Raw genomic sequence first — 14,322 nt, forward strand, 5'->3', positions numbered from 1 at the left:
AAAATTACTGGGACTTGTGATTTACTAAGAATAGTACTTGCTTCAAGTATTTCTAATGTGATTTCCGCTCCGCTTTTACTCATGTTTTAACTGTGTATTAACGAATGAATGTTGTATTTTGGTGTGTCTTCTACTCTGTTTACTTGCTTTATTCAACTCCATTCTTCTGTAAAGTGTCTTTGAGTATTTAGAAAAGCGCTATACAAATAAAATGTATTATTATTTATTATTATTAAGAGTAATACAAGTAAAAAGTATAAAGTATTTCTAATGTGATTTCTAAGTGAACTTCTAGGAGTTTGCCAAGGATGAATAAACAATAAACGGGGCGATTCCAGGCCGAGCTGTGTTATTTGCCTCAATAATCAACAGAGGATTCTTTGTGATCACACTCTTGTTTTCTTCCAGATCTACTCTGGGATAAAGACGATTGCTCGAATATCAACGAATATGTCTGTGCCAGAGATGCTGACGACAAACACTGATCAGCATTAGCACCCCCTCTTCTATGATAATTAATACCTTTTCTGCATGGTGGATGTTGCAATTTTTCTGATCACATTGGATTGATTTCCAGCATATACACACTAATTGATGATGCGTTATGATATATTGCTTCATGTATTCACACAATCGGGCAGTTCATTTACTCTTATTGGGTGCAATGTAAAGGCAAACAGAATTGATATGATTTCCTTATTCATTTCTGCGGAATAAACGGAACCGGAAACATTTTGTCTGGATTTTGTTTCATACAGCGAATTATAGCGTGGATCCTCGGGTAAGAGGACATACGAATCGGAAGATTCTAAGTTCAACTCCAAGGCATATTTAATCCTACCACCTCTCCGTTGCTAAAACATTTGATCACTTCCTGTATTCAACATGTACTAATTCACTATTTATATTGTGGTAGTGAGTCCATCTCTCGTTCTCTGCCCTTTTTTGTCTATTTTAGTCTTAAACCTTCCCCTTTTGCAAAAGAAAACAAACTTACAGTGTCACTCGGGTATTGTAAACATCCAGCAGCAACACGATATTTTGGCATGACTGCTATAATACACTGAACCAAGGTTATTCCGCAAAGCCAGACTGCCCCAAAAGCAACCCGTCTTGTTAAAGCTAAAAAAAAACGAGTCCTAAGTGGAAACCGGACCACTACCAAATTAGATTAATTAGCGTTAGACTGAAGCTCAATCCCGGGTTTCCATACAATCTTTATGTTCTTCTCGACTTCTTGAGATAATCTGAAAAGGCTTCTGTAGGTTGGCTGATCAACGGCGCTGATCTTGACTTGATTGAGCTTAAGATGGAGAGAGCACTTTAAAAAGTTGATGAACGAGAGATGGAGTAAATCTTCAAGGATGAAGTACTAATACACTTACAAATATATAAAGAAAGAGTTTTAGCACATATTTAAGAGTTAAAAGTAGAATTTCTGGTGTTTGTGGTGGAGAAAACAGGAAGTGAGCCCCCCTGTTTAAGAAGGGTGACTGGAGGGTGGGATCACACTCCTCAGCCTCCCCAGGAAAGTCTATTCCAGGGTGCTGGAGAGAAGGGTACGACTATTGGGGCAACCTTTGCTACAAGAGGTTCAATGCGTTTTTTTGCCCAACTGGTCTACATGTGCTTTGTAGACAAGGCTGCCCTTTGGCACCGATTCTGTTCACAATTTTAATGAACAGAATTTCTAGACATATTTGCATATTCCCCCATGTGTGCGTGGATTTTTTCTCTGGGTACTCCGGTTTCTTCCCACATTCCAAAAACATGCATTGAATCAGGTTGCAGAAAATATCTAAAAATATTGTAATTATGAGAAAAATTTAAAGAAAAAATTTGCAAATATACCCAAGCAGCAATGGAAAAACAAACAGCTGGATGTGAAAAAGTAAAAATTAATATTATGAGTGAGTAAAAAAATATATATATTTTAGTCATGTAGAGATTAAATATTCAAGAATTTATTTTATACTCATAACATAAGAAACAAAACAATATCAACTTTTTGGAAAATTAGAATAGTGGAAAAAGTGACAATACTATGGCGAATAAAAACAAACTATTATGAGAATAAAGATATTATATCACAAATGGAACATTTATAAAGATTATTTAAGAACAAAGTAGAAATATTTTGGGGAAAAAAAAAACAAAAGTTCCAAGTTCTTACCAATAAAGCACAAATGTCACATTTTTCTTGAAATATGTATTACTTCTTAGCATAACTACATGTGCTATTGTAGAAAACATAGACTATAACAAATATACTCAGTATAACAGTATGTACTTGAAGTACATAATGTATATATATATATATATATGTATTAGCGACACTGTCCCCTGTAGCTCTGCTTTAAAGGGGACTATTATGCTCATTTAGGGCCATTTGTATTGAATTGTGCGCTCCTATAGAGCAGCTACACACAATAACACACACAGAAAGCTTTCTAGATCTTCCAGAATCTGCACCTATTTCCTTCATCGGTTGGTTTTAATTTATTCCACCCGTGGTCCGCCCCCCGGGTACGCCCACTCACCCACTTTTCCCCTGTGTGTATTCTCATGTCTGCTCAACTAACGGGAATTTCCACGACGTGTGTTGTCATGTGTGTCAGCAAAGCGGACCTCTGAGCAAATTTATCGTCACAAACCGAGCAACTAAATGGTTTTTCCCTCGTGTGTATCCTCATGTGTGACGACACATTACGTTTGTTATTGAATCTTTTATCGCAAACTGAGCATCTAAAAGGTTTTTCTCCCGTGTGTATCCTCACGTGCTCCAACATATTACGCTTGTTGGAGAATACTTTATCGCACACCGAGCATCGGAAAGGGTTTTCTCCCGTGTGCATCCTCATGTGCGCCGTGTGAGTTGACTTTCGAACGAATCTTACGCCACAAACCGAACAACTGAAGGCTTTCTCTCCCGTGTGTGTTGTCATGTGTCTGTTCAAAGTGGAGCTACGAGCAAATTTGTCGCCGCAAACTGAGCAACTGAAAGGTTTTTCTCCCAAGTGTGTACTCATGTGTGAGGGCATACTGCGCTTGCTCGCAAATCTTTTACCACAGACTGAACAACTAAAGGGTTTCTCTCCTGTGTGCGTTGTCATGTGTGTCTTCAGCGTGGACGTCTGAGCAAAAGTGTCGCCGCAAACCGAGCATCGAAAAGGTTTTTCTCCCGTGTGTGTTCTCATGTGCGACTCCATATTTATTTTTCGAGTGAAGCGCTTCCCACAGTTTGAGCAACTAAAGGGTTTCTCTCCCGCGTGCGTTCTCATGTGTAAGAGCATGTGCTCCTTTCGAAAGAATTTTTTGCCACAGTCTGAGCAACTGAAAGGTTTTTCTCTTGCGCGTATTCTCACGTGTGATTCCATGTTCATGTTGACGTGTGACGTTGCGTCGTCGCTATCTGATAGCGGAGCTAAGAGGTTGTCTGGTGATCCTCCACGGTGGTCTCCATCGGCTTCTGTTGTCATGTGTTGTGGCTCCGCCCCTCTGTTCTCCTCACTTGGATTGTGATGAAGCTGTGAGGACTCAGGTGGTTTGTCTTCACGGTCTTCGGTCTTCACTGAGACACCAGTCAGTGGCAACTCTGTGATATTAGCCTCCTCCTGTCTGAGAAGGTGCTCTCCCTCCTGAGTGATCCTGAGCGCTTCTTCTTCTGTTTTAACATGGAGGAGCTGGGAATCCTTGTCTTCCTCTTTCACGTGGAGGGGCTGTGGATGTTCCTGCTCCGTGGTAGAGCTCTCCTCCTGCGATTGACGTTCATCTTGATGACCAACATGCAGCTGGACGTCTGCAAGACACAAACAGAAATGATGGTGGAATTCAGTTTGAGGCCACAATCCTTGTTCATATTATAATTCATTACAAGAAAAGCACAAATAATTAATTAATGTAATTGTGTAGTCTGCTTTTTCCATTTACAGGAAAAAGGGTGCAAAATCTGTATCACTCTCACAAAGACAGGAAGTCCCACACACGGCAGACATGCTTGTTCTAGATGCTGCAGCGGGGGAACGGTTTTTCTAACCTTTTCCCACTTTTCTGACGTATAAATGTACTTAGAATGTTGTATTCTCGTGTTAAACGATGCCAAGGTTTCAGATAATGAGGTTTACACATTTAGAAGTGAGCCCTGAAAGAAGTTTGAGATGGCTAAAAACGCTCGGTTTCTGAGGGTGTTGCAAAACTGTGCCTTTGTGATGTCACAGAGGAGCGGGATTCCTTATATGGGCAGACACACTATCTGCCCTCCCCCAAGATCCGCTTCTCTATTTACGAGGCAAGCTCAGGCGTCCACAGAGGTGGAAAGAACCACAGTGCTCACCCCCCCCCCCTGTCTGGAACATGGTAGTCCCGCTAAAAACATGTATTAACCACATTTCCACTACCGATTGTGCCATAATTGTCTGCACTTCCACGGCACCAGCGGTGGCTCTGACAAAGTGTGTGCGACAATGAGTGCTCCTCCTATGGCAGCTTCTTAAAACTAAACAAGACGGGCTGAAATTGACAATAACAGGCACAAAAAAATGACTGGATCATGTAGCACACGGCTCGCAAGTAGTGGACTTGCTAGCGTGTAGCAAAGAGACCGGAACACCGACAAGAGGGTTCAGTCACTCCATTCACTCTGCTATAGAACCAACACGCCCAGGTAAAAACGGCAAAATTATCGAGTGTGACTTTGTGCTGCTTTTTGGAATATTTTATTTCTATTTGGGTGGGGGGGGGGGATTTTTTTAGGCCACTCCAAAGTCTTCATTTGGTTTTTCTTCAGCCATTCTGAGGTGGACTTGCCTGTGTGTTTTGGATCATTGTCCTGCTACAGAGTTTTTGCTGGTAAATTTACAACTTTTCTGGTAGATTTACAACGTTTTCCCTGGTAAATTTAAGATTTTTTTTCTGGTAAATGGAAGATTTTTTTTTCCTGGTAAATTTATGACTTTTTCTGGTAAACTTAAGTCTTTTTACTTGTTAAATTGAAAACGTTTTTCCCAGTAAATTTACGACTTTTTGCTAGCAAACTTACGTCTTTTTTGCTAGTAAATTTGACACTTTTTCTGGTAAGTTTGCAACTTTTCCTGGTAAATTCACGACTTATTTCCTAGTAAATATGCTACTCTTTTCTGGTCACTTTAGGACTTTTTTCCTGGTAAATTTAAAACTTCTATTTTTGTGGGGGGGGGGGGTTGTTTTTGTAAATCTAGCCATGGTCTTAAACTCTGATGAACAGCCTATTTCATTTTAACGCGTGTTTGTCATAATTCCGAAGCTCCACTCGGTGCCTCAAGATCCCACAATGCGATAAATAACGATAAAAAAAAATAAGTATAAGATAACCAGCCGAAAGAAACAACAAAAAAGTAATTAAACTTACCTTCAATGTGTAACACAATTGGATTCTTGCTAACAGCTTCCAGTTGTTGCCGATGTCGCTCCTTTTCCTGTCTTGTTCGGGAAAGTTCCTCCTCGTACGACGCTATGGTTTTGTCAAAGATGGCCAATATTTCATCGGCCGCCGCCATTAGTCGCTCTTTTATCAAATCTTTCAACATTTTCGATGTTTTTGACTCGATTACACTTCGTCGTCCTCGCCCTTTTGTCTTCAAGCGTTGCTAACGTCCGCCTTTTTCTTCTTCTTTTGTTTTAATAGCGGGTTACAACCATATCGCCACCTACTGTACCGGAGTGTCACATGCGCCATGCAACCTAATGTAATTACATGGAACCTATTAAATACTGTATTACGGTATTTACATGAATAAAGTCTGCTATATAATCAAAACATGCAATATTACAAAGAAAATATTTGAAGGATAGAATCATTTTTTAAAAGTCAGAATATTATAGGAAACCGAAAAGAAAACCAAAATCAGGTTGCAGAAACATTAAATGTTCCAATAATAATAACGTCAAAATATGATGGCAATGAAGTTATAAAAGAGTACAAATACTATTAGATATTCTAATTTAAAAAATATAAAATTTTACAAGACTAAACCCTTAATATTTTGAGAAAAAAATCATTTTTGTCGCATATTTTAGAAATATTAAAGATTAAAATTAGGTGTTTTTTAAGTCATAATATGAAAAACAAACAATATAAACTTGCAATTTTTGGAAAAATTAGGCAGGTGAAAAAGTGATATTATTTGGGGAATAAAATTAACATATAAGCACAGTTTATTTCTTTTGCAAAAGTGGTCACATGACACACGAGTTCAAATGAATTACATCAAACAAACAAAAGGATGAATATTATATTGTGATAATGTTATTAGAATAATGTCAAAATATTACAGAAAGAAAGGAGAAGAGAATTTACAAGAAAGTTGAAATATTTGGATAATTTAAAAAAAACTATAGCAAAAATAGGAAAAAATGCTGTAATTATGAGTACAAAGTCCAAATATCAAGAGAAAAAAGTCACAATTTTGCGAGAGTAAACTAATAATTATATAATTGTGGTAGAGTTGGAAAAAAAATGATTAAAAAATGTAGTAATATTATGAAAAATAAACAAATAAATAAAGCTGTAAAGTAATGTTTGGAATATATTGTGGGAATAAAGTCATAATATTACAAGAAAAAAAATTTCGCTGACATTTGAAAGTAAAACCTCAGTTTCAGCCGTTGTATCATGTAGATACATATTGGAATTATTATTTGGAATATGTAAACAGCATATCATTCCCAGATGGATCATCCAAAAAACCCTCGGCTTCAAACTGAGCAGCCGAAAGCTTTTTCTCCTATTTGTGCGTTCGCATGTGCCGAGTTAAACAGGAAGTTTGAGCAAATGCGTTACCACAAACGGAGCAACTGAAAGGTTTCTCACCGGTGTGCGTCCTCATGTGCGACAGCATGTGTGCCTTTTGGAAGAATTTTTTACCGCATTCCGAGCAAGAGAATAGTTTTTCTCCGGTGTGCGTCCTCATGTGTGAGCGCATGTGCGGCCTTTGGGAGAATGTTTTCCCGCAGTCTGAGCAACTGAAAGGTTTCTCCCCGGTGTGCGTTCTCAGGTGCGACGCCAGGCTGGTTTTGTCCGAGAACCTTTTGCCGCAAACCGAGCAACCGAAAGGTTTCTCTCCGGTGTGTGTTCTCATGTGCAGGAGCATGTGCGGCTTTTGAGAGAATTTTTTCCCACAGTCTGAGCAACTGAAAGGTTTTTCCCCTGTATGTATTCGCATGTGTGATACCATGTTAGTCTTGTCGGAGAATAATTTCCCACAAACTGAGCAACTGAAAGGTTTTTCTCCAGTGTGCGTTCTCACATGCAAAAGCATGTGTGCTTTTTGAGAGAATTTTTTGCCACAGTCGAAGCAACTGAAAGGTTTTTCCCTAGTTTCCCTTCTCGTGTGCGCTTCCATTGTCGCGTTGCCGTGTGACGATGCGTCGTCACCGTCTGATAGCGGAGCTACAAGGTTGTCTGCTTGGGATCCTCCATCAGCTTCTGTTGTCATGTGTTGTGGCGAGCTGTCGCGCTCAGGCTCCGCCCCTCTGTTCTCCTCACTTGGACTGTGATGAATCTGTGAGGACTCAGGTGGTTTGTGTTCATGGTCTTCGGTCTTCATAGAGACAACAGTTAGTGGCAATTTGCTGAGATCAGCCTCCTGAGTGATACAGAGTTCCTCCTCTTCCTCTTTAACGCTGGGGGGCGGTGCCTGGGCATCTGCAGCAGAACACAAAGAGATTGCAGAAGCTTTGACTTAACTTCTTGATGTGAGAGGTTGTGTAGAACATGCAAACTCCACACAGAGATGCCCGAGGGTGGAATCGAACTCGGGTCTCCTGCATGTGTGGCCTTGGTGCTAACCACTCCACCGCCATGCAGCCCAGCCTGGATATGTAATCCTCCAAATTCTTTCAGCAGACCATACAAATATCTCTAGCTGGCTTTTCCTCTCTATGGAAGGACGGCAGTGACAAGCAACTTGTGTCCAAATGAAGCGGGAACTGCAGGGATGGACAAACGTTTTCCACTGACGGCCACAATGTGAAAAATGAAAGGATACTTTATTTGTAGATATATACAGTATATATATTAAAAAAAACTTAATACTGTATTTCAACTCAATTAAACTAAAATTGATGCATCTGTGACCTTTTTCTTTTTATAATATTTTGAATATTTTGCTCATAAAATTCCACTTTTATTTCTATTTCCACTGTTGCTTTTAGTTACATTTTCTATGAAGTATTTCTACTTCCTTCATGCAAGTGTTCTCAATACAATTCATCAGACGTTAGTCAGATATTATACATTTTTTTGCAACCTAATTTTCTTTAAAAAAATAAATTTAATGTGTTTCTCATAATATGATGACTTTTAAAAACAAACATTTCTCTTGTAACATTTCAATTTTATACTACTAAGTTTATTCTTGTAAAAAATAAAAAAGAATGCTAATTTTTCTTGGTTTTTTTTCGCTTAATATTGTGACTTTATCCTCGTAAAAATGACAATGTGGTTATACTTTTACAATGTAAATGAAAAAACAGCCGCGTACCTCAAATGGCCCGAGAACCGCAACTTAGACACCCCTGTTTTATGGCAGTTGAGTATATCTAGTTGCTCACCACTATAAATGATCCGCAAACGCAAAAAGAACATGGTTGACTGCAAAGTAAGAAAAACACGTCAATGTGTACATTGGCCGCCATCTTGGATTTGATATTTACGGTGCTATATTTAATAAATAGAAGATAAGCGGTAGAAAATGAATGAATGAACTCGTTTATGTTAACTTTATGTGTATGTAAGATGCAAAAAAGTGTGTTAAAAGATGAAGTGGAAGCTTATTGAACATGTAAACATACCTTCAGCGTTTAAGACAATCGGAGTCTTGCTAACAGCTTCCAGTTGCTGCCGATGTCGCTCCTTCTCCTCTCTGGTTCGAGAAAGTTCCTCCTCGTAGGACGCCATGGTTCTTTCAAACAGCACCAATATTTCATCAGCCGCCGCCATTAGTCGCTCCCTTATCAAATCTTTCAACATTTTCGATGTTTTTGACTCGATTACAGTCAGTCGTATTTGCCCTTTTGACGCCAAGCGTTGCTAACTTCCGCCTTTTTCTTCTTCTTTTACTTTTAAAGGCGGGTTACAACCATACCGCCACCTACTGTACCATGAGTCGCTCCTTTAACTCTTTAAACATTTTGTTTTTTATGATTACACTGCGTCGTCTTCGCCTTTTTGCTAACTTCCGCTTTTTCCTTCTTCTATGGACGCTTTTCACGAGCAAAGCATCCATGAAGTTACACTGCTGCCATCTTGCGGCGGTAATCAAAACAACTCAAAATGGGAGCAGAAGAAGAAAGGCTCATTAGAATGCGGTAAAACTTTATTGTCTACCAGGCAAATTTCAAAATAAAATTCAAAGTAATTCACTCGAAATACATACAGTAAACAAGCAAATACACAAAGTTATGTATTTTGTCAAGATATTTACAATCAATAAAAAATCTTTGCATGGGTCACAGGCCATACCTCGCTGTGTTTTGAAAGAAGCAAGAGCTGACTTCCCCTTCATGAATATGAAGAACTAATCATCAAGTTGACAGACATTGAAAAACAAAAACTATTAGATGTTGCATTCAATGTCCAGAATGAAATACAGCATCAGACAACTGACTTTGTGATGTGACACCAAACCGCCTGCCGGGGGAGTCAGGCTCATCAGTGACTCCGCATGTGTTTGTTCAAAGAGGATTTCCGAGAAAAAGTCCCGCCACAAATGGAGCAACTAAAAGGTTTTTCCCCTGTGTGCCCTCTCATGTGTGATAACACGTTGGCCTTTTTAGTGAAGCCTTTACCACAGTCGGAGCAACTAAAAGGTTTCACACCGGTGTGCGTTCTCATGTGTGCCTTCATGTTGACCTTTTGAGTGAAACGTTTACCGCAGTCTGAGCAAGCGAAAGGTTTTTCTCCGGTGTGTGTTCTTATGTGTGAAACCAAGTTGTTTTTTCGTGAGAATTTTTTGTCGCAAACTAAGCAGCTGAAGGGTTTCTCTCCTGTGTGAGTTGCCATGTGCGACAACATGAGTGATTTGGTAAAGAATGTTTTATCGCAATCCGAGCACTGGAAGCTTTTTTCTCCTGTGTGCGTTCTCATGTGTGCCAGCATTGTCGTCTTACGAAAGAATTTTGCACCACAAACTGAGCAACCGAAATCTTTTTCTAGTGCGTGTGTGCTCATGTGCAAACGCCAGTGCGCCTTTCGAGCGAAACGTCTGCCACACTCGGTGCAACTAAAAGGTTTATCTCCCGTGTGTATCCTCGCATGCGCTACCATGTTATCCTTTTTAATGAAGCTTTTGCCACAGTCTGAGCAGCTAAAAGGTTTTTCTCCAGTGTGCGTCCTCATGTGTGATACCATATTTGTTTTAAGGGCGAACTTTGTACCGCAAACGGAGCAACTGAAAGGTTTCTCACCTGTATGTGTTCTCATGTGCGCACGCACATACATTTTTTGAGAGAACCTCCGCTCACAAACAGAGCAACTAAACGGTTTTACTCCCCCGTGCGTCCCCATGTGCGCCAGCATTGTCGTCTCACGAGGGAATTTTGCGCCACAAACCGAGCAAGCGAAAGCTTTTTCTTTTGTGTGCGTTCTCATGTGTGCGAGCCTGTGTCCCTTTCGAGCGAAGCTTTTGCCACACTCGGAGCAACTAAAAGGTTTTTCTCCTGTGTGTATTCTCGCGTGTGCTAACATGTTATCCTTTTTCGTGAAGCTCTTCCCACAGACGGAGCAACCGAATGGTTTCTTTCCTGTGTGCGTCCTCATGTGCGACACCATATTTTCCTTAAGAGAGAACTTTTTATCGCAATTTGCGCAACTAAAAGGTTTCTCTCCCGTGTGCGTTCTCATGTGTAAATGCAACTTAATTTTTCTTGTGAATCTTTTATCGCACGCCGAACAACTGTAAGGTTTTTCTCCTGAGTGTGTTCTCATGTGTGAGTCCATATCGACACTGACGTGTGACGTGTTGTCGTTTTCTGATAGCGCAGCTAAGAGGTTGTATGTTTGTGATGCTCCACAGTGGTCTCCATCAGCTGTTGTTGTTGTTGCGCTGCTGCTCGGAGGCTCCGCCCCTCGGTTCTGCTCATTTGGACTCAGATGAAGCAGTGAGGACTCAGGTGGTTTGTCTTCATCGTCTTTGGTCTTTACAGAGAAACCAGTCAGTGGTAACTCCTCCTGTCCTTGAAGGTGCTCTCCATCCACAGTGGTCCAGACGTCCGCCTCCTCCTTTTTCACATGGAGGGGCCGTAGCTCCTCCTGCGGCTGACAGGGACGTTCTTCTTGGCTCCCTCCAAGCAGCTGGACGTCAGCAGGAAACAAACAGAAACGATGGTGGAAGCTTATTGTGGAATGTGGTTTCTCTTCATGGTTTTGAGTCGTCAGAGACAAAACAGTCGACGGCAACGTCATGGCGACATCAGCCTCCTCCTTCCCGATCCAGAGTTTGACCTCTTCCTCTTTTACTTGGGGTGGCTGTGGATCTCCCTGCTTCAAAGTGGAGCTCCACACTTGTGGCTGAGTGGGATGTTCTTCTTGACGACCAATCAGCTGCTGGACGTCTGCAGGACACAAACTATGTGATTGAACAGCTTTTTTTTTTCACAGGAATTGAGTATTGCAGTGTGAACATAGACGGACGTGAATGGAGAAATCAAGTCACATTTTAATCTTGCGAGAGATTAGGAGTTGGATTCAAACATGTGTGATCGATGTGATGCATTAAATAAAAAATAAAAAATAAAAAATAAAAAATAAAAAATAAAAAATAAAAAATAAAAAATAAAAAATAAAAAATAAAAAATAAAAAATAAAAAATAAAACATAAAAAATAAAACATAAAACATAAAACATAAAACATAAAAAATAAAAAATAAAAAATGTTAACTGCCCAAAAATAAAACATAAAATCAGTGTAATCAGTAAATATTTTTTCTACAAATGAACAGGCTGCAATCTTATTATTAAAAATGTTTTTTTAAAAAACATTTTATTATTATTTTATTTATTTATTTATATTTATTTATGGTTTGTTGTCATTTAAATCGTCTCAAATTAACTATCCCACTGTCATACATACATACATTACTAAGTCATAAGTCAAATTCACAGAGTCTAACAACTAAGTAATAAAGTCAAGGCTTGGCTCCCAAAGACAAAAAAAGCTCCACGCAAGAAGCTGCCTGCACAGCCCGGGTATGAGGCTCTCTTTCCGGCTTAAAAAGGAACGAACATCGCGGTGGTCGATCACCATGGGCGTAGTCGACGTCTCGTATTTAAACGCTAATTTATACTTCTAATGCCACACTAATATATACATATCTGCCGTTGCTTGGTGTAATAACTAATAAAATATATATTTGCGTTTCAAGTTGCCGTTTTTCCCTCCTCGGAGCGCCGCCATGTTGAAATATTTTCTCAGCGTTTAGCTGCGCGCGCAAAGAATGCTGGGGTATACTGACCGCCATCTTGGATCATATATATTTATGGTATAATAATGTTTTATCCCGAGATCTGTATAAAAGAATTACAAAGTATAGATATACATACCTTCGCTGTGCATCATAATTCCAGTCTTGTAAACAACTTCCTGTTGTTGTCGATGTCGATCGTTCTCCTCTCGCTCGATAAACTTCCTTTTTTTACGACGTTGTCGTTATTTCACAGCAATTATTTAATCAGCTGTCTCAGTTAGTCGCTCCTTTGCAAACTTTCCCCAACATTTTTTATGTTTTTACTCGACCACACTGCGTCGCCCCCTTCTTCATTACCCAGTTTTCCTGGGGAACAGGAAAGAGGAGCTACGGAAGCCGAAAGGGATCAGAAGGCACCGAGTGACGCCCACTTTCATGCGGAATTTAAAAAAAAAACACAGAAAAGAATGCAAATTACGTCATTTCCTGACTACGCTTCACAAACACAAGATCACATTGGCCAACTTTAACTAAGGTAGGCTAACCAGCTAAGCCAAGCTAACTGGCTAACAGCTGACTTCAACGGACTTGAAAGCGAATTGATAAACAATGAAGCCACTAAGAGAGGAAATGAATGAGCTGTAAATGTAAACACTGTCTTGTGTGCTGCTCATAAGGAGCCCATAAACCTTATGGAAGAAAATAGAGCATTAGGAAAAGATATAAAGATTCTACAGGATGCTATCAAGGCATTATTGGAAGATAATGCTGCCTTAAGTGCTTCCTACTTCCTCCTACATGTGGAATTGCGAATTGTAACATGAAACAATCAATGTCAATTATATCCGTGTTTGAAATAAATTAAATTATTTTAGATTTGTGGGAGCATGAGTCGATCCGTGGGTAAAAAAAAAAACATAGTAAACAAACAGTAGCTCATCCGTGACTGCAGGTGTTTGACGAGAAAAAGTATTGCCACAAATCGAGCAAGTGAAAGGTTTTTCTCCAGTGTATGTTCTCATATGTAATAACATATGACCTTCTGTCAGAGTCCGGGCAACTGAAAGGTTTTTCTCCAGTGTGTAGTCTCATATGTGTTAACATACCTGCCTTTCGGGTGACGCTTTTACCACAGTATGAGCAACTGAAAGGTTTTTCTCCTGTGTCTCGGCCTTCTTGGAGTGCATCAGAGGGGTGCTAGAGAGCACCCCATCTGGTAACACCCATGCGGGCATTGACAGTGTGACCTGGAAGGAACGGCCGCCCTGATCTGAACCCGTGCGGTGTGATGGAATTGGACTTCTGTGCGAAACGAAAACTATGTTTGAACATAAGTACACTTGGTACCAGGGCACCCTAGGCCGCAGGTCTAGGATCAACTTGACCTGGGTGACCCACACATGTAGTGAGGGTGTGCTGGGAACGCCTGGCAGAGTCTTCAACTCTCGTCCTCTAAATGGGCCATATTCCGTGCCTCCATTGCTGAGCCAACCCCGATGGTGGACACCAGAGGTCAACCTGAAGAAAGAGTCCTATCGAGCATGGATGGCTCCTTAAGCAGATGACGGGTACAGCCTTTTTTTCTATGCCACTTATCCTCATTAGGGTTGCAGAGGTATGCTGGAGCCTATCCCAGCTGACTTTGGGCAAGGGCGGGGTCCACCTTGGTCGCCAGCGAATCGCAGGGCACATATAGACAAACCTCATGACTCATTTATCCAGTATTTTAGGGGGGGGGACACCTCTGGATGATTGGCTGCTGAGTGACAATATATCCACTTAAAACATGGCTGACATCAGTGATTTCTTTGTCACATGACGCGTGCTACACAACATTGCGCTGTGGATGCCACTTTGACCTTGCAAAGGGGGAAACTACAG

The 14,322-nt window shown here is 40.4% G+C and overlaps 2 protein-coding genes and 1 long non-coding RNA gene across 4 annotated transcripts in view; 1 reads left to right on the forward strand and 2 right to left on the reverse strand.

Annotated features, from left to right (window-relative positions):
* Positions 1-459, forward strand: part of LOC131128139 (uncharacterized) — a 1,940-nt gene extending 1,481 nt beyond the window's left edge. Inside the window, exon 3 of the long non-coding RNA XR_009129595.1 lies at positions 409-459. This is a non-coding gene — a long non-coding RNA (uncharacterized LOC131128139). The remainder of the gene's footprint in view (positions 1-408) is intronic.
* Positions 1-5,850, reverse strand: part of LOC131128117 (zinc finger protein OZF-like) — an 8,294-nt gene extending 2,444 nt beyond the window's left edge. Inside the window, exons 1-2 of one of the 2 annotated variants that reach the window (XM_058070698.1) lie at positions 5,387-5,850; positions 3,366-3,799 (exon numbers count right to left, since the gene is read on the reverse strand). In XM_058070698.1, the coding sequence (XP_057926681.1) occupies positions 3,366-3,799; positions 5,387-5,564 (612 nt within the window). In that variant the 5' untranslated portion in view covers positions 5,565-5,850. Of the gene's footprint in view, positions 1-2,079; positions 3,800-5,386 lie in introns of those variants that run through there. The other variant, XM_058070697.1, reaches the window with a different exon arrangement.
* Positions 5,851-6,303: 453 nt separating this feature from the next.
* LOC131127793 (zinc finger protein 135-like) lies at positions 6,304-12,815 on the reverse strand. Its single transcript, XM_058070031.1, has 5 exons — positions 12,578-12,815; positions 9,697-11,589; positions 9,138-9,157; positions 8,830-9,067; positions 6,304-7,681 (listed from the first exon to the last, which is right to left on the reverse strand). Exons 1-5 carry the CDS (start codon positions 12,591-12,593, stop codon positions 6,762-6,764), a joined length of 3,087 nt encoding a protein of 1,028 aa, XP_057926014.1. The 5' UTR covers positions 12,594-12,815; the 3' UTR covers positions 6,304-6,761.
* Between the last annotated feature and the right edge of the window lie 1,507 nt (positions 12,816-14,322).

Source organism: Doryrhamphus excisus, chromosome 4 (assembly GCF_030265055.1).
Source record: "Doryrhamphus excisus isolate RoL2022-K1 chromosome 4, RoL_Dexc_1.0, whole genome shotgun sequence".
Classification (NCBI taxonomy): Eukaryota; Metazoa; Chordata; class Actinopteri; order Syngnathiformes; family Syngnathidae; genus Doryrhamphus; species Doryrhamphus excisus.